The sequence below is a fragment of the Pelobates fuscus genome, chromosome 8 (assembly GCF_036172605.1).
Source record: "Pelobates fuscus isolate aPelFus1 chromosome 8, aPelFus1.pri, whole genome shotgun sequence".
Lineage (NCBI taxonomy): Eukaryota > Metazoa > Chordata > Amphibia > Anura > Pelobatidae > Pelobates > Pelobates fuscus.
The window spans coordinates 178709946-178729658 of NC_086324.1; the positions used below are offsets into that span (position 1 = coordinate 178709946).

Consider the following 19713-nt stretch of genomic DNA (forward strand, 5'->3'; position numbering starts at 1 on the left):
ACAGATTAATATTAATACATACCAAGACTGACAGATTAATATTAATACATACCAGGACTGACAGATTAATATTAATACATACCAGGACTGACAGATTAATATTAATACATACCAGGACTGACAGATTAATATTAATACATACCAAGACTGACAGATTAATATTAATACAAACCAGGACTGACAGATTAATATTAATACATACCAAGACTGACAGATTAATATTAATACATACCAAGACTGACAGATTAATATTAATACATACCAGGACTGACAGATTAATATTAATACATACCAGGACTGACAGGTTAATATTAATACATACCAGGACTGACAGATTAATATTAATACATACCAGGACTGACAGATTAATATTAATACATACCAGGATTGACAGATTAATATTAATACATACCAGGACTGACAGATTAATATTAATACATACCAGGGCTGACAGATTAATATTAATACATACCAGGATTGACAGATTAATATTAATACATACCAAGACTGACAGATTAATATTAATACATACCAGGACTGACAGATTAATATTAATACATACCAAGACTGACAGATTAATATTAAATCATACCAGGACTGACAGATTAATATTAATACATACCAGGATTGAAAGATTATTATTAATATTTAGATTAACACAATAAACAGACTAATGATTATTATTTTTAGTGTCAGGAGATTTTTGCCAGGAAGTAAGATGGCGGCTGCTGCTGTTGCCCGCACTGTGTCGGCCATCTTGCTGCTCCCTAGGTTAGAGTGATTCATCCATAGACATAGAATACCCGCATTCTGTGCTGAGCGGCGAGAAATGCGGCGGCCATCTTGGACCGGTCGCCGCTCTACTGAAGCTATTGAAGAAACCTTGGAAATCCCATCTCACTAAAGGTAAGTGAAGGACTTGGGGCACTTATAGCCCTTAATGCCCCTACCCCTACTCCATGTCATTAATACCCCTACCCCATGTCATTAATACCCCTACCCCTTAATACCTCAACCCCATGTCATTAATACCCCTACCCATGTCATTAATACCCCTACCCCTTAATACCCCTACACCATGTCATTAATACCCCTACCCTTTAATACCCCTACCCCATGTCATTAATACTCCTACCCCTTAATACCTCAACCCCATGTCATTAATACCCCTACCCCTTAATACCCCTACCCCATGTCATTAATACCCCTACCCCTTAATACCCCTATCCCATGTCATTAATACCCCTACCCCTTAATACCCCTACCCATGTCATTAATACCCCTACCCCTTAATACCCCTACCCCATGTCATTAATACCCCTACCCCTTAATACCCCTACCCCATGTCATTAATACTCCTACCCCTTAATACCCCTACCCCATGTCATTAATACCCCTTAATACCCCTACAGTGTTAATAGCCCTGTGCTGGGATAGGGGTATTAACACTGTGTGTGTGGGGGTATTAAGGGGTAGGGGTATTAATGACATGGGGTAGGGGTATTAAGGGGTAGGGGTATTAATGACATGGGTAGGGGTATTAAGGGGTAGGGGTATTAATGACATGGGGTAGGGGTATTAAGGGGTAGGGGTATTAATGACATGGGGTAGGGGTATTAAGGGGTAGGGGTATTAATGACATGGAGTAGGGGTATTAAGGGGTAGGGGTATTAATGACATGGAGTAGGGGTAGGGGCATTAAGGGCTAAAAGTGCCCCAAGTCCTTCACTTACCTTTAGTGAGATGGGATTTCCAAGGTTTCTTCAATAGCTTCAGTAGAGCGGCGACCGGTCCAAGATGGCGGCCGCATTTCTCGCCGCTCAGCACAGAATGCGGGTATTCTATGTCTATGGATTCATCGGTCATTCTGTTCGTTTCTAGACCGGAAGTGCCGCCATGTTGGTACACCCCTTGCTTAAATCCCCTTCACTGAGTTCGGTGTCTGTGGCTCCCGGGGGCCACAATGAAACTCATCAGCAAAGAGCTGGAAAAGGACAATGCGGGGTGAGCTGGCGGACACATACCGTTAGTTAGACGGGCGGGGGGGGGGTCACATTATACCGAGTTAGACAGCGGGGGGGGTCACATTATACCGAGTTAGACAGCGGGGGGGGGTCACATTATACCGAGTTAGACAGGGGGGGGTCACATTATACCGAGTTAGACAGCGGGGGGGTCACATTATACCGAGTTAGACAGCGGGGGGGGGTCACATTATACCGAGTTAGACAGGGGGGGGTCACATTATACCGAGTTAGACAGCGGGGGGGGGTCACATTATACCGAGTTAGACAGGGGGGGGTCACATTATACCGAGTTAGACAGCAGGGGGGGTCACATTATACCGAGTTAGACAGCGGGGGGGTCACATTATACCGAGTTAGACAGCAGGGGGGGTCACATTATACCGAGTTAGACAGCGGGGGGGTCACATTATACCGAGTTACACAGCGGGGGGGGTCACATTATACCGAGTTAGACAGGGGGGGTCACATTATACCGAGTTAGACAGGGGGGGTCACATTATACCGAGTTAGACAGCGGGGGGGTCACATTATACCGAGTTAGACGGGGGGGGGTCACATTATACCGAGTTACACAGCGGGGGGGTCACATTATACCGAGTTAGACAGCGGGGGGGGGTCACATTATACCGAGTTAGACAGCGGGGGGGGGTCACATTATACCGAGTTAGACAGCGGGGGGGGGGTCACATTATACCGAGTTAGACAGCGGGGGGGGGGTCACATTATACCGAGTTAGACAGGGGGGGTCACATTATACAGAGTTAGACAGCAGGGGGGGTCACATTATACAGAGTTAGACAGCGGGGGGGTCACATTATACCGAGTTAGACAGCAGGGGGGGTCACATTATACCGAGTTAGACAGCAGGGGGGGTCACATTATACAGAGTTAGACAGCAGGGGGGGGTCACATTATACAGAGTTAGACAGCAGGGGGTGTCACATTATACCGAGTTAGACAGCGGGGGGTGTCACATTATACCGAGTTAGACAGCGGGGGGGTCACATTATACCGAGTTACACAGCGGGGGGGGTCACATTATACAGTGTTAGACAGCAGGGGGGGTCACATTATACAGAGTTAGACAGCGGGGGGGGGTCACATTATACCGAGTTAGACAGCGGGGGGGGGGTCACATTATACCGAGTTAGACAGCGGGGGGGTCACATTATACCGAGTTAGACAGCGGGGGGGAAGGGGGGTCACATTATACCGAGTTAGACAGCGGGGGGGGGTCACATTATACCGAGTTAGACAGCGGGGGGGGGTCACATTATACCGAGTTAGACAGGGGGGGGTCACATTATACAGAGTTAGACAGGGGGGGTCACATTATACAGAGTTAGACAGCAGGGGGGGTCACATTATACAGAGTTAGACAGCGGGGGGGTCACATTATACCGAGTTAGACAGCAGGGGGGGTCACATTATACCGAGTTAGACAGCAGGGGGGGTCACATTATACAGAGTTAGACAGCAGGGGGTGTCACATTATACCGAGTTAGACAGCGGGGGGTGTCACATTATACCGAGTTAGACAGCGGGGGGGTCACATTATACCGAGTTACACAGCGGGGGGGGTCACATTATACAGTGTTAGACAGCAGGGGGGGTCACATTATACAGAGTTAGACAGCGGGGGGGGGTCACATTATACCGAGTTAGACAGCGGGGGGGGGTCACATTATACCGAGTTAGACAGCGGGGGGGTCACATTATACCGAGTTAGACAGCGGGGGGGAAGGGGGGTCACATTATACCGAGTTAGACAGCGGGGGGGGGTCACATTATACCGAGTTAGACAGCGGGGGGGGGTCACATTATACCGAGTTAGACAGGGGGGGGTCACATTATACAGAGTTAGACAGGGGGGGTCACATTATACAGAGTTAGACAGCAGGGGGGGTCACATTATACAGAGTTAGACAGCGGGGGGGTCACATTATACCGAGTTAGACAGCAGGGGGGGTCACATTATACCGAGTTAGACAGCAGGGGGGGTCACATTATACAGAGTTAGACAGCAGGGGGGGTCACATTATACAGAGTTAGACAGCAGGGGGTGTCACATTATACCGAGTTAGACAGCGGGGGGTGTCACATTATACCGAGTTAGACAGCGGGGGGGTCACATTATACCGAGTTACACAGCGGGGGGGGTCACATTATACAGTGTTAGACAGCAGGGGGGGTCACATTATACAGAGTTAGACAGCGGGGGGGGGTCACATTATACCGAGTTAGACAGCGGGGGGGGGGTCACATTATACCGAGTTAGACAGCGGGGGGGTCACATTATACCGAGTTAGACAGCGGGGGGGAAGGGGGGTCACATTATACCGAGTTAGACAGCGGGGGGGGGGTCACATTATACCGAGTTAGACAGCGGGGGGGGGAAGGGGGGTCACATTATACCGAGTTAGACAGCGGGGGGGGTCACATTATACCGAGTTAGACAGCGGGGGGGGGTCGCATTATACCGAGTTAGACAGCGGGGGGGTGTCGCATTATACCGAGTTAGACAGCGGGGGGGGTGTCACATTATACCGAGTTAGACAGCGGGGGGGGGGTGTCACATTATACCGAGTTAGATAGCGGGGGGGTCACATTATACCAAGTTAGATAGCGGGGGGGGGGGTCACATTATACCGAGTTAGATAGCCGGGGGAGGGGGGCACATTATACCGAGTTAGACAGCCGGGGAGGGGGAGTCACATTATACCGAGTTAGACAGCGGGGGGGGTCACATTATACCGAGTTAGACGGGGGGGGGGGGGTCACATTATACCGAGTTAGACAGCAGGGGGGGTTCACATTATACCGAGTTAGACAGCAGGGGGGTCACATTATACCGAGTTAGATAGCCGGGGGGGGGGGGAGGAGAAGGGCACATTATACCGAGTTAGACAGCCGGGGGAGGGGGGCACATTATACCGAGTTAGACAGTTGGCGGTCACATTGTGAGAGAGGTGTCGGTGCGGGGATTATACTGAGTTAGACAGTTGGCGGTCACATTGTGTGATAGGTGTCGGTGCAGGTATTATACCGAGTTAGACATTTGGCGGTCACATTGTGAGAGAGGTGTCGGTGCGGGGATTATACCGAGTTAGACAGTTGGCGGTCACATTGTGAGAGAGGTATTGTACTGAGTTAGACAGTTGGCGGTCTCATTGAATAACATGTAGATATTGTGCTCACGGGGAGAGGTAGGGCCACATTTAGTAACTGTTTTCTGACTCTATGCAGGCAGGTCACGCTGGTTCCTGAAGAAGCCGAGGACATGTGGCACACGTACAATTTATTGCAGGTTGGGGACAGCCTACGGGCATCAACGATAAGGTAGGACTAGATGAGTGGCATATTTGAGAGCCCATCCATAGACATAACTCCCAAGTGTCCCTATGTGGGAGGGACAGTCCTATTTGAGCCCAAATCCCTCTCTCCCTCGTTTCTATCCTGATATCTCTTTTCTAGTCGCTCCATATTATTGGTGTGTATGACAGAGCTCCACCGCAGTAATACTCCCACTAATGTGAGTGTATAACAGAGCTCCACAGCAATAATTCCCCCAGTATTGTATCTGAATGTATAACAGAGCTCCACAGCAATAATATTCCCAGTAATATGCTTGTATAACAGAGCTCCACAGTAATAATACTCACAGTAATCTGTCTCCGCATCAATAATACTCCCAGTAATGTGTCTGAGTGTATAACAGAGCTCCACCACAATAATACTCCCAGTAATGTGTCTGAGTGTATCACAGAGCTCCACAGCAATAATACTCCCAGTAATGTGTCTGAGTGTATAACAGAGCTTCACAGCAATAATACTCCCAGTAATGTGTCTGAGTGTATCACAGAGCTCCACAGCAGTAATACTCCCAGTAATGTGTCTGAGTGTATAACAGAGCCCCACAGTAATGATACTCCCAGTAATGTGTCCGAGTGTATAACAGAGCTCCACAGCAATAATACTCCCAGTAATGTGTCTGAGTGTATAACAGAGCTCCACAGTAATAATACTCCCAGTAATGTGTCTACGTGTATAACAGAGCTCCACAGCAATAATACTCCCAGTAATGTGTCTGAGTGTATAACAGAGCTCCACAGCAATAATACTCCCAGTAATGTGTCTGAGTGTATAACAGAGCTCCACGGCAATAATGCTCCCAGTAATGTGTCTGAGTGTATAACAGAGCTCCACAGCAATAATACTCCCAGTAATGTGTCTGAGTGTATAACAGAGCTACACAGCAATAATACTCCCAGTAATGTGTCTGGGTGCATAACAGAGCTCCACAGCAATAATACTCCCAGTAATGTGTCTGAGTGTATAACAGAGCTCCACAGCAATAATACTCCCAGTAATGTGTCTGGGTGCATAACAGAGCTCCACAGCAATAATACTCCCAGTAATGTGTCTGAGTGTATAACAGAGCTCCACAGCAATAATACTCCCAGTAATGTGTCTGAGTGTATAACAGAGCTCCACAGCAATAATACTCCCAGTAATGTGTCTGAGTGTATAACAGAGCCCCACAGCAATAATACTCACAGTAATGTGTCTGAGTGTATAACAGAGCTCCACAGCAATAATGCTCCCAGTAATGTGTCTGAGTGTATAACAGAGCTCCCCAGCAATAATACTCCCAGTAATGTGTCTGGGTGCATAACAGAGCTCCACAGCAATAATACTCCCAGTAATGTGTCTGAGTGTATAACAGAGCTCCACAGCAATAATGCTCCCAGTAATGTGTCTGGGTGCATAACAGAGCTCCACAGCAATAATACTCCCAGTAATGTGTCTTTATACTACAATAAATGTGTTTAGAAATCAGTTTGCATATATAAGATACATTGTACTTGTTATAAATTACATTTTAGTTCTATATGATTAGTAAGAACAGTCACACCCCATCTTTATCAATTTGAAATGTTAAAAGGCTAGCACCATGTCCAGTGATTTGAAGTGGTCTCAGGGCAGGGGGCAGTTTTTTATTTTTGCATTGGCAATCTAAGCAATACACACGGGGCAAGCAGTTACTTGCAACACAATGCTCCAGGTAAGTGTAGTGAAATCTACACGATATGCCTTATTGTACATCATTTACTACATTCTTTTTTTTTGTAAATTTTTATTTTTGCGTGCAAGGGTTTACATACATGCAGGTAATGCCACAACAGCAGGTACCGACAACTTGTATTTGACATATATAAGGCATAGGCTAGATCTGCACATTTTTTAAACTTTAAAACATTCAGGCGTAGCGCAAGGCAAACTATTGTCTTGTGATCAGGTAGTTAAGAACAAGGTAGGAAATAGCAATAGTAGTCAACAACGGGATTAAATCTGTAGCATAATTACTAGCATAGACATAAGGCATCGCCACAGAGATTTGCACTTTACTATGATAAAACAGACGTAAACTATTCAGCATGTCACATAGTGTAGGAAGCCTGTTGCAAAGGTAGTGAGGCATACTCGAGTGCAGGTATAAATGATAAGTGAGAATAGCTAGTGTTAGTGTGTGACTCGTTTGCTATAGTTTATACATCTTTCATGTTGCTACTGGGTGTGTGTTATTAGGTACATTACTGAGAATGGTATGTATATACAGTGATAAACCAACAGCTTAGCGTTTGCATGTTAGGACACGATATTAGATTGACAGGTAAGTAAGAGATAGGGTAGAATAAGCATGTTAGACCAGGGTAACCCATTATGGATGAGACCCTCAGGTCCAGGCAGGTCCATGGTTGCTAAGCGAGTGTCCTTGAGGACCTGGGCTAGGGCATTGGTAAGTGTCTCTATCCCACTCCGCAGGGTGAGGCAGCGCAATGGTCTTGGGATGCTTGGTTGTCGGGCAGCGAGGAGGGAGCCTGTGTAACCCACTCACGGTTGAAAGGCAGCAGTGCTGTGCTCGGTAGTTCTTCCTTGGCAGAGAATCTGGCAGCTGACTTGTTTGCAGGATGCTTCCAGTGGTTTCTGGACTTGTGGAGTCTGCTTGCCACTTGTCTTCGGCCTGAGGCCTTAAAGGGAACTCGTGCCGTCTTGCCATGGATCCCGTTGAGAGGATCATGTGCCCAGGGTAACTTCGAGTCTCCCCAGGTGTATGGCTGGCGTAGGAGAGGTGTCTCCAGGTGAGTACCCAGCCCAGAAGAAGGGTGGGTGGCTGAGACTGTAGCTTCGTCCATGCGGGTATCTGGGTCTTCTAGCTTAATGGAACCAGTCGCCAAGGGAGCTGCTGTTTGCTTCTCTGCTCGTGCTGCGATCCGGCACCAGAATGTCTCGCAGATCTTATTAAAGGCTGCGTTAAAGTTGGCTTCCCAAGTCGTCGTGGGAGAGTTCTCCGCTCCGTCGGCCATTTTGGATGCGGCCCAGGAGCGGGAGGTTGCGGTGTGTCTCTGGGAGCCATTCTCATGCGTCTGTATTTCCCCAGCAGGGACCGGGATGACCCCCGCCGGTCCATAGGGGGGGGAACGGGCTGCTTGCTTGAATTCGGCGGCCTCAGGGCGGAGGATCGGCCGTTTCCTCCCCCCATGAGTGCCCCCACGAGGGTAGGCCTCAGAACCGGTGCTCGGCTGTAAGTCGGCTGGCGGGACTCCGGAGTCATCTGGGAGTGTTCCCCATCGGTCAGGTACGATGTGCTTACTCGCTGGTTGCTTTTTTGGGGTCAACATCCCTGTTTGTGGCTGGATTCTCGCAGTTTGTGTGAGGAGCTCACCAGGCACACGTCTGTCGGCCATGATGGTCAGGCCCCGCCCCCCCATTTACTACATTCTTGTCTTGAGATAACTTGAATCGTTATTAATTTATAAATGAAAGGAAAAGTAGTAACAGATAAGAAAAGTATTGGTTGGGCTGAGCGTGAGTAGTTGGATAAGTTCTAAGCCTATGGATGAGCTCTGTCTGAAGAGCCGAGCCCGTGGATGAATGAAATGGTAAAATGTAGTGAAAAGGGAGAAAAGTGGTCGGTAGCATTGGGGGTTTAGGAAGTGGATTTTGAGTAGTTGAAGGACGGTGATGAAGAAGTAATTTGAGCTGTGAGATGGCTTATTGGTCTGGCATTTGTAAGCAATGGAGAGGGCGCCAGAGCAGGAGAGCAGACTGTCCCCCATTCTGTACTATGAGGATCAGTCTCCTTCATCGCTATTAATCCATGGTTCCCACACTTTGCCAAATGTCGGAGTCCTGCTTCGAATTTGGGCTGTTGGTTTGTCCATGAGTTTTATGACTTTTTGATCTTTTGAACTATGGCACCAACGAAGGGAGGCTCTGCTTCGAGTCACAATTGTGCCTGGGCCCTTCGTGCCGCTAAGGTCAACTTGTGTAATAGTTTTTTTTGATTGAGTCTTGTGACCTGGACAGGAGTAACACCCATGGATTCTGATCCACTCGTCGTTGAAATACTCTTGTCAGTATGTCACCTACTACTCTCCAGAAATTCTGCACCTTCGGATGTTCCCACCACATGTGTCTGTAAGAGCATTAGATTTGCTAAGGTTAACCTTATACCCTGAGAGTGTGCTCTAGTCCACTAGAACTTCCAAGAAAGCTTATTGATTTGCTAAGGTGAGCAGGATGTCGTCAGTATATCCAGAGACCAGGAAGTCTTGATCTCCTACAGTTATGCCATGTATATTTGGGTGGCTCTGCATAGCCTGTAATAGTGGTTCCAATGACAATCTCAATAGCGGTGAGAGTGGGTATTCATGTCTGGTGCTGTTTCCTAATTTAAAAAGGGTAATTGGAGCCCCAGTGATTTTGGTTTCCGAGACTGTAATATATTTTATTAATTCCAGGAAAGTTACGACTGAATCCGCCACAGGCAGTGTAGGCAGTAACCGTGTGCGCACAACACTAACAATCTGTGTGGAGACCATTGATTTTGACTCCCAGGCCTGTCAGTTGAGAGTCAAAGGAATCAATATCCAGGAAAACCAGTATGTAAAGGTAAGAGGAAATCTCTCCTCTGTCTGCCAGCCCCTGTGCTCTCCGTGTTCACCCTGCCAGCCCCTGTGCTCTCCGTGTTCACCCTGCCAGCCCCTGTGCTCTCCGTGTTCACCCTGCCAGCCCCTGTGCTCTCCGTGTTCACCCTGCCAGCCCCTGTGCTCTCCGTGTTCACCCTGCCAGCCCCAGTGCTCTCCGTGTGCCCCTGCGCGTTCCGTGTACTTCCGCCTAACTTTGTGTTCTGCTTGTGCTTCTGTTTTCCCTCTATAGATGGGCGGCTACCATACGATAGAACTGGAACTAAACCGCAAATTTACCCTGGCAAAAAAGCAGTGGGACAGCGTGGTCCTGGAAAGGATTGGTAGGAGTTAATAATCAGTACTAATTAATATTGAATGTAGCGAAATAGGGTTCAGATAGATCTACTCTCCTGTCCCATCAGAACAGGCCTGTGACCCTGCATTCAGCGCTGATGTGGCTGCTGTGGTGATGCAGGAAGGTCTTGCACACATCTGCCTCGTCACTCCAAGTATGACACTTCTGCGAGCAAAGATTGAGACCAACATCCCAAGGAAGAGAAAAGGAAACTGCTCCCAGCATGAGAAGGTATTCCCTGCCATCCTCACTTTCCCTGCCTGTCTTCCCCTTCACCTCTCCCCCGCCTTTCTTCCGCCCTCTTTAGCTCTTCCCGCGTTACACTGAATATCTCTCCCTCTCCTTTTTTTTTTTTTTTTCTATATCTCAGTCACGCTTATTCACTCTCTTCCTCAGTCTCTGGAGAAGTTCTATGAGCAAGTTATGCAGGGAATTATTCGACATATCAACTTTGATGGTGAGCTCATTTCTCTCTTACTGGGTTGAATGTGAATGATTGTTTATTTGAAATTTTGGAAAAAATTGAGAAACAAAACTTTTCCAATTTGTCTATTTTACCCTAAAATTTAATTTTAATATGCCTAATGCTTTTTTCTCTGTCATTCTTCCCTTCTGTCTGTTCTTGACCTGAATCTACTGTCCCCAGTGATGGAGGCTGAGATTATCTGTTCCTGGTCACAGTCTCTTGTCCCCAGTGATGGAGGCTGAGATTATCTGTTCCTGGTCACAGTCTCTTGTCCCCAGTGATTGAGGCTGAGATTATCTGTTCCTGGTCACAGTCTCTTGTCCCCAGTGATGGAGGCTGAGATTATCTGTTCCTGGTCACAGTCTCTTGTCCCCAGTGATGGAGGCTGAGATTATCTGTTCCTGGTCACAGTCTCTTGTCCCCAGTGATTGAGGCTGAGATTATCTGTTCCTGGTCACAGTCTCTTGTCCCCACTGGAGGCTGAGATTATCTGTTCCTGGTCACAGTCTCTTGTCCCCAGTGATGGAGGCTGAGATTATCTGTTCCTGGTCACAGTCTCTTGTCCCCAGTGATGGAGGCTGAGATTATCTGTTCCTGGTCACAGTCTCTTGTCCCCAGTGATTGAGGCTGAGATTATCTGTTCCTGGTCACAGTCTCTTGTCCCCAGTGATTGAGGCTGAGATTATCTGTTCCTGGTCACAGTCTCTTGTCCCCAGTGATTGAGGCTGAGATTATCTGTTCCTGGTCACAGTCTCTTGTCCCCAGTGATGGAGGCTGAGATTATCTGTTCCTGGTCACAGTCTCTTGTCCCCAGTGATTGAGGCTGAGATTATCTGTTCCTGGTCACAGTCTCTTGTCCCCACTGGAGGCTGAGATTATCTGTTCCTGGTCACAGTCTCTTGTCCCCAGTGATGGAGGCTGAGATTATCTGTTCCTGGTCACAGTCTCTTGTCCCCAGTGATGGAGGCTGAGATTATCTGTTCCTGGTCACAGTCTCTTGTCCCCAGTGATGGAGGCTGAGATTATCTGTTCCTGGTCACAGTCTCTTGTCCCCACTGGAGGCTGAGATTATCTGTTCCTGGTCACAGTCTCTTGTCCCCAGTGATGGAGGCTGAGATTATCTGTTCCTGGTCACAGTCTCTTGTCCCCAGTGATGGAGGCTGAGATTATCTGTTCCTGGTCACAGTCTCTTGTCCCCAGTGATGGAGGCTGAGATTATCTGTTCCTGGTCACAGTCTCTTGTCCCCAGTGATGGAGGCTGAGATTATCTGTTCCTGGTCACAGTCTCTTGTCCCCAGTGATTGAGGCTGAGATTATCTGTTCCTGGTCACAGTCTCTTGTCCCCAGTGATTGAGGCTGAGATTATCTGTTCCTGGTCACAGTCTCTTGTCCCCAGTGATTGAGGCTGAGATTATCTGTTCCTGGTCACAGTCTCTTGTCCCCAGTGATGGAGGCTGAGATTATCTGTTCCTGGTCACAGTCTCTTGTCCCCAGTGATTGAGGCTGAGATTATCTGTTCCTGGTCACAGTCTCTTGTCCCCACTGGAGGCTGAGATTATCTGTTCCTGGTCACAGTCTCTTGTCCCCAGTGATGGAGGCTGAGATTATCTGTTCCTGGTCACAGTCTCTTGTCCCCAGTGATGGAGGCTGAGATTATCTGTTCCTGGTCACAGTCTCTTGTCCCCAGTGATGGAGGCTGAGATTATCTGTTCCTGGTCACAGTCTCTTGACCCCAGTAATTTAGGAGGCTCCAGCACGCTGTAGTGATTATAGTGCCAAGTGAAAATAGACAGACAAGTGCTAATATTTGATAGCTTGCCTGGGGTCTGCTGGTCAACACTTGTTATCACAGAGCATCTAATATCTACTGAGCTAAGCCTTGCACCTAGGGCTATAGGTTGAGTGGAAGACATGACTGATGTCTGCAAAAATGTTGTTTACATTGTGGGTGGAGGTAGCAGGGCACTCTTGGCACCATTACACATGCTACAGTGGCCATAGTACTCATAAAGAGTTGTATAAGCATGGTCCAGATATTGTCAACAGGGTGATACTGTTTGGATTTTGTCAGTAGCTCTAAATTCACAAGACTTGTTTTTTTTAACTCTGTTCCTGGCCACAGTCTCTTGTCCCCAGTAATAAAGGGATCCTCTTTTCTCAGTCTGCTGTTCTGTGATGATGAAGGCTGGGGTTCTCTGTTCCTTATCTAGTTTTTTGACAGCAGTAAATGAAGATCTCTCCTCTGTCTTTCTTTATGAACTCTATCCTATACTTGCTTTCACTGTTAAATTGTCTAGGTTTGTGCTCTCGTATGTCCATGTTTTGTTCTGCTACCATCCATTGAAGGAGAAAGCGATCTTTTTCTCCATCTCTGTCTCCATATCTTCCCCAGTGGTTAAGGTCATCCTGGTTGCATCTCCTGGCTTTGTCCGCGAGCAGTTCTGTGAGTTTCTCTTCCTTCGAGCTGTCAAACAAGAAATTAAAATCCTGTTGGAGAACCGTGGGAAATTTCTCCAAGTTCACAGCTCATCTGGACACAAATACTCGCTGACAGGTAGTGAACTCACATTATCTCACACTCACCAAGTAACCTCTTCACAGCTGCCTACATGTTAATATAGGTGAGAGATTCGGAGGGAGCTCATTAAATTAAAATTAATTACCTTGCAGGGTTAAGTCCTCCTCTCTATCAGACCGCCACTAGAGGGACTTCCGTGTTCTTAGAACACGAAAAGTGTTTTAAACTACGCTGGACCCTGCTATGCATGAGGACCTCCAGCATTGCTGGAATACCCATAGGAAAGCATAATGCTGCCGTCGGCGGGGGAGGAGACTGGGTGGGTTTTAACCCCTTCAGCAACATGGGTTGGGAGGGAGTGGGCACTGCACGGACCTGCATTGCCAGGAAAATTAATGTTTTCCTGGCACTGTAGAGTCCCTTTAAGGGTTTAAACGTGAAGATTCGATGAGTTTATTTGCCATTTATCTAGGTAGTGGCTATCATTGTGCTATATTGGCCTCCTGTCTGGCTAATCTCAGAGTTTCTATGAGAGATTCATGTTTGTTCATTTTCTGGCATACATTGCAGGTTATTTCACCTATATATACACTCTATATATGTTCTAGTCATATTGTCTGTTACAGAGGTTTTGTGCGATCCTGCGGTCACTGCACGTTTGGCAGACACAAAGGTAGGTAGCTGTGTGTATGTTATTCATAATCTGTGGAAGGTGTGCTGTTCTGTGTCCATGTAATGCAGATTGTGTGTTTCTGAATATACCAATTCTTTGAGTGTACATTTCTGGGTGCCCGTATAGCAGTGTGTGTGCGGTTCTGGGTGCCCGTATAGCAGTGTGTGTGTGCGGTTCTGGGTGCCCATATAGCAGTGTGTGTGCGGTTCTGGGTGCCCGTATAGCAGTGTGTGTGCGGTTCTGGGTGCCCGTATAGCGCTGTGTGTGCGGTTCTGGGTGCCCGTATAGCGCTGTGTGTGCGGTTCTGGGTGCCCGTATAGCGCTGTGTGTGCGGTTCTGGGTGCCCGTATAGCGCTGTGTGTGCGGTTCTGGGTGCCCGTATAGCGCTGTGTGTGCGGTTCTGGGTGCCCGTATAGCGCTGTGTGTGCGGTTCTGGGTGCCCGTATAGCGCTGTGTGTGCGGTTCTGGGTGCCCGTATAGCGCTGTGTGTGCGGTTCTGGGTGCCCGTATAGCGCTGTGTGTGCGGTTCTGGGTGCCCGTATAGCGCTGTGTGTGCGGTTCTGGGTGCCCGTATAGCGCTGTGTGTGCGGTTCTGGGTGCCCGTATAGCGCTGTGTGTGCGGTTCTGGGTGCCCGTATAGCAGTGTGTGTGCGGTTCTGGGTGCCCGTATAGCAGTGTGTGTGCGGTTCTGGGTGCCCGTATAGCAGTGTGTGTGCGGTTCTGGGTGCCCGTATAGCAGTGTGTGTGCGGTTCTGGGTGCCCGTATAGCAGTGTGTGTGCGGTTCTGGGTGCCCGTATAGCAGTGTGTGTGCGGTTCTGGGTGCCAGTTCTAACCTGTTAAATGTCTGTAATGGTCTCCCAATTAATATTCTCTGACTTTCCCAGGCTGCGTCTGAGATAAAAGCTCTGGGAGATTTTTACAAAATGTTAAAGAATGAACCAGATCGAGCATTCTATGGGTGAGACAAATAACTTCTCCTGTGCTACCCCCACACTCTGCTCCTGTGCTACCCCCACTCTCTGCATTGCTCCAGCTGTGTGTTACCTCTCGGCATTGCATCCTCTATGTATCTTATGAGAACATTCTCAGCTATTTCTGTGCTCAGTAAGCCATGACTGCCGGCCCTTACTATGTGTGATTAATGGAGCTCTGCTATTCCAGGATTAAACAGGTGGAGAAAGCAAACGAAGCTCTGGCCATCGACACCTTACTAGTTACAGATGAGCTGTTCCGGTAAGCCATGACTCCGTAGCACCCTGCCGCGTCCCGCTGTACTGTGGCACCCTGCCGCGTCCCGCTGTACCGTGGCACCCTACCTACCGCATCTCTTACTCTCTCTGTTACAGGCATCAGGATGTGGCCACAAGGAGTCGCTATGTCAGACTGGTGGACAGTGTGAAAGATAATGGGGGAACAGTGAGGTGAGATGGCCGGGGAGAGGTTTAGTAGAGACGTAATAAGTGCAGGATGGCCGGGGAGAGGTTTAGTAGAGACGTAATAAGTGCAGGATGGCCGGGGAGAGGTTTAGTAGAGACGTAATAAGTGCAGGATGGCCGGGGAGAGGTTTAGTAGAGACGTAATAAGTGCAGGATGGCCGGGGAGAGGTTTAGTAGAGACGTAATAAGTGCAGGATGGCCGGGGAGAGGTTTAGTAGAGACGTAATAAGTGCAGGATGGCCGGGGAGAGGTTTAGTAGAGACGTAATAAGTGCAGGATGGCCGGGGAGAGGTTTAGTAGAGACGTAATAAGTGCAGGATGGCCGGGGAGAGGTTTAGTAGAGACGTAATGAGTGTAGGATGGCCGGGGAGAGGTTTAGTAGAGACGTAACGAGTGCAGGATGGCCGGGGAGAGGTGAAGTAGAGAAGTAACGAGTGCAGGATGGCTGGGGAGAGGGGAAGTAGAGAAGTAATGAGTGCAGGATGGCCGGGGACAGGTGAAGTAATGAGTGCAGGATGTCCGGGGAGAGGGGAAGTAGAGACGTAATGAGTGCAGGATGGCCGGGGAGAGGGGAAGTAGAGACGTAATGAGTGCAGGATGGCCGGGGAGAGGGGAAGTAGAGACGTAATGAGTGCAGGATGGCTGGGGAGAGGGGAAGTAGAGACGTAATGAGTGCAGGATGGCCGGGGAGAGGGGAAGTAGAGACGTAACGAGTGCAGGATGGCCGGGGAGAGGTGAAGTAGAGAAGTAACGAGTGCAGGATGGCTGGGGAGAGGGGAAGTAGAGAAGTAATGAGTGCAGGATGGCCGGGGACAGGTGAAGTAATGAGTGCAGGATGTCCGGGGAGAGGGGAAGTAGAGACGTAATGAGTGCAGGATGGCCGGGGAGAGGGGAAGTAGAGACGTAATGAGTGCAGGATGGCCGGGGAGAGGGGAAGTAGAGACGTAATGAGTGCAGGATGTCCGGGGAGAGGGGAAGTAGAGACGTAATGAGTGCAGGATGGCCGGGGAGAGGGGAAGTAGAGACGTAATGAGTGCAGGATGGCCGGGGAGAGGGGAAGTAGAGACATAATGAGTGCAGGATGGCCGGGGAGAGGTTTAGTAGAGACGTAATGAGTGCAGGATGGCCGGGGAGAGGGGAAGTAGAGACGTAATGAGTGCAGGATGGCCGGGGAGAGGGGAAGTAGAGACGTAATGAATGCAGGATGGCCGGGGAGAGGGGAAGTAGAGACGTAATGAGTGCAGGATGGCCGGGGAGAGGGGAAGTAGAGACGTAATGAGTGCAGGATGGCCGGGGAGAGGGGAAGTAGAGACATAATGAGTGCAGGATGGCCGGGGAGAGGTTTAGTAGAGACGTAATGAGTGCAGGGTGGCCGGGGAGAGGGGAAGTAGAGAAGTAATGAGTGCAGGATGGCTGGGGAGAGGGGAAGTAGAGAAGTAATGAGTGCAGGGTGGCCGGGGAGAGGTGAAGTAGAGACGTAATGAGTGCAGGATGGCCGGGGAGAGGTTTAGTAGAGACGTAATGAGTGCAGGGTGGCCGGGGAGAGGTGAAGTAGAGGTGCAATGCAAGAGCGGAACCTAGTGAGGCTTGAATGGAAGGAGTTTAATTTAGATGGTAGAAATATAAAAAATTGTCAATATAAATCTAATTTTCTTTTGTTATTTACAGGATATTTTCCAGTCTACATGTCTCAGGAGAACGTGAGTAACCCTAAATATGGTGGTAATATATCAGAAAGGGTGAGAAGTATAGATCATCTAAGCAATTGGTGAGGAAGATAAATAGTGAAAGATTGGGTGGATAAGGGATTTACATGTATAAAATAATGTGTGGAATTTGGGACCATAGAATGAACACTCTGTAGTGATTATAGTGCCAAGTGAAAATAGACAGACAAGTGCTAATATTTGATAGCTTGCCTGGGGTCTGCTGGTCAACACTTGTTATCACAGAGCATCTAATATCTACTGAGCTAAGCCTTGCACCTAGGGCTATAGGTTGAGTGGAAGACATGACTGATGTCTGCAAAAATGTTGTTTACATTGTGGGTGGAGGTAGCAGGGCACTCTTGGCACCATTACACATGCTACAGTGGCCATAGTACTCATAAAGAGTTGTATAAGCATGGTCCAGATATTGTCAACAGGGTGATACTGTTTGGATTTTGTCAGTAGCTCTGAATTCACAAGACTTGTTTCACCTTAGAATTGAACCAGCTGACTGGAGTAGCTGCCATCTTGCGTTTCCCTGTGCCAGATCTTTCTGATGACGAATCCAGTTCGGAGGACGATTAATGGGTCACATTTTTTGCCTGTGAAGGTCTTAGTACTTTGAAGCAGACTGTGTGCATACCTAACAACTTGCTTGGAAAACCACCAAGGAACACGAAGGTTGATTTGCCGCCCTCCACAGTATTTATTAATACGATCACCAGAATCATGGGGACAAAAAGGCCGCAGTCAGGTTGTGAATATTGGACTATGTGATGGCCCCGCATTTCTGGAGTCACAAGCTCACTGCTCTCATGTATTTAGAATGTGTCACTCCACAGTCATTGTGGAGCCCTTTCAAGCTGTTTGATGGTTCTGAATGAATGGTATGATAAACGTGTGAGCTTTTTTTAAATAAATCTCCTAAATCCCTGGTCCTCCCCGATAATATCCATTTTGTGGATTGGCACTTCATTGGTGGACATTGGGCTGCTGTCTATCGGTATAGAGAAGAGATCAGTATCTGGGGCTGAAAGAGATCCCGCTGATCATATAACTCATTCCTACATATCTACAGAAATCACATCACTTAACATCGTTGTAGAAGCTTGTTGTAACGGATCCCCTATACTCCGACTGAGTATATCCGTTGCAAATCTCCCGAATCCCAAGTGAAATGGTGATTATAACTCTGAGCTACCCAAACATCAGCCTAGACTTGATGAGGGTACAAATGAACTGTTTTATTATGGCCAGATAGCCCACTTATTTACTCAGTCCCCACCATGGGGTCTCAAGCAAGGACAAGACACAACACATATAGCAAATAGAGATAATACATGTAAGGAACACCTGGTATTTCGTATACCCGTTCGTTCGTATGCTTCCGAAATGCTAGGGACTTGGTGATTAAAACCTGTTTGTGTGGAGCGCTGATTCGTCTGTTCCTGAAGTCCAAGTTGTGCATAAAAGTAAAGCCAGTGGTTCGTCGGTCACATACCCAAACATCAGTAGGGACTTGATGAATGGTACAACAGGCATGTTTTATTATGGCCAAATGGCCCACTTTTATACACAGACCCCCAGCAGTGGCTTTCAAGCAAAAACATAGTAAAACACTCCCTCAACTGTGTCTGGGAAATATAAAATACATAGAACACATATAGGAACCCCACAAATATTATATCCCCGGATAGCCTGGATCTGAGCCCTCAAGTTGTCCAAATAGCACTCCGATCCCTCGAACTGAGCCAAATCACCACTGGGGTAAAGATTTGACCGACCGAATGCGTGGTGTCTGCCCAAATCAGTTCCAGAAAATCTGTGGTAGTGGTTTGTCATTTTCAAGCGTTCCAAAAAAAGACTAACGATTCCCCTGGCTCATAGGTAGCGATTGTTCGCCTTGTTAGTGCTAACAATCCTACCGCACAGCGCTCTCCTGGCTTGTCGTGGGAAAAAGCAGGCATACGAATGATATCACTGGTGTTCGCGGGGTCGAGTGTCTGACTTACAGTTCCAGACACTCGACGACCAGCCACCGCTGCCTGTGTTAGTGCGACAAGATGACCACTGTTTTTTAGCACACGTGTTCTTCTGTTATACAAACGGCCACCACACAGAGCGAGCACTTGAGTTTGTGGTTTCTTTGATGTGTAATGAGTCAGGGTGTGTTCGGTGTTCAGTAGATTAGTTATCGAACGGGGAAAACGTGAATGGGGGTTCAGGAACATATTAACATACTTAGCGGGAAAATGTCTTATAAACACATGAAAAATAGTAAGTTTTGTTACATAGAGTAGACATTCTCACAATTAAAGAGCAGAACCCTTTCTGTCTGTAACAGGGGGATGGGGATTCTCCCCTATTCCTGTCATTTCAGTATGGGGGACAGACAGGATACAATACCAACCAGCACGTTCCAGGGAGGAGACTCAAAGTGAAAGAAAAGCTGTCCACAGTGAAAACAAAAAGCCATCTTACACAATGAGCTCACTGTAAAATCACAAGAGACAACACACAAATCCCTTCATTAACATAGGAAACCTTCTCGCTAG

At 47.9% G+C, this 19713-nt stretch overlaps 1 protein-coding gene across 1 annotated transcript; it reads left to right on the top strand.

Moving 5' to 3' along the window:
• The first annotated feature begins 1883 nt into the window (after positions 1–1883).
• On the top strand, positions 1884–18128 carry PELO (pelota mRNA surveillance and ribosome rescue factor). Its single transcript, XM_063430920.1, has 13 exons — positions 1884–2004; positions 5274–5366; positions 9833–9983; positions 10251–10341; positions 10423–10586; positions 10752–10812; positions 13214–13375; positions 13966–14012; positions 14898–14971; positions 15175–15246; positions 15360–15434; positions 17118–17149; positions 17655–18128. The coding sequence occupies exons 1-13, from the start codon at positions 1964–1966 to the stop codon at positions 17741–17743; spliced, it is 1152 nt and encodes a 383-aa protein (XP_063286990.1). The 5' UTR covers positions 1884–1963; the 3' UTR covers positions 17744–18128.
• Positions 18129–19713: the final 1585 nt, after the last annotated feature.

Bases quoted from the DNA above. Each gene is read 5' to 3' on its own strand.
- PELO (XM_063430920.1), top strand. From the start codon at position 1,964: ATGAAACTCATCAGCAAAGAGCTGGAAAAGGACAATGCGGG. The intron at 10,342-10,422 runs GTAGGAGTTAAT...CTGTCCCATCAG, and splicing joins CGTGGTCCTGGAAAGGATTG to AACAGGCCTGTGACCCTGCA. The intron at 10,813-13,213 runs GTGAGCTCATTT...TATCTTCCCCAG, and splicing joins TCGACATATCAACTTTGATG to TGGTTAAGGTCATCCTGGTT.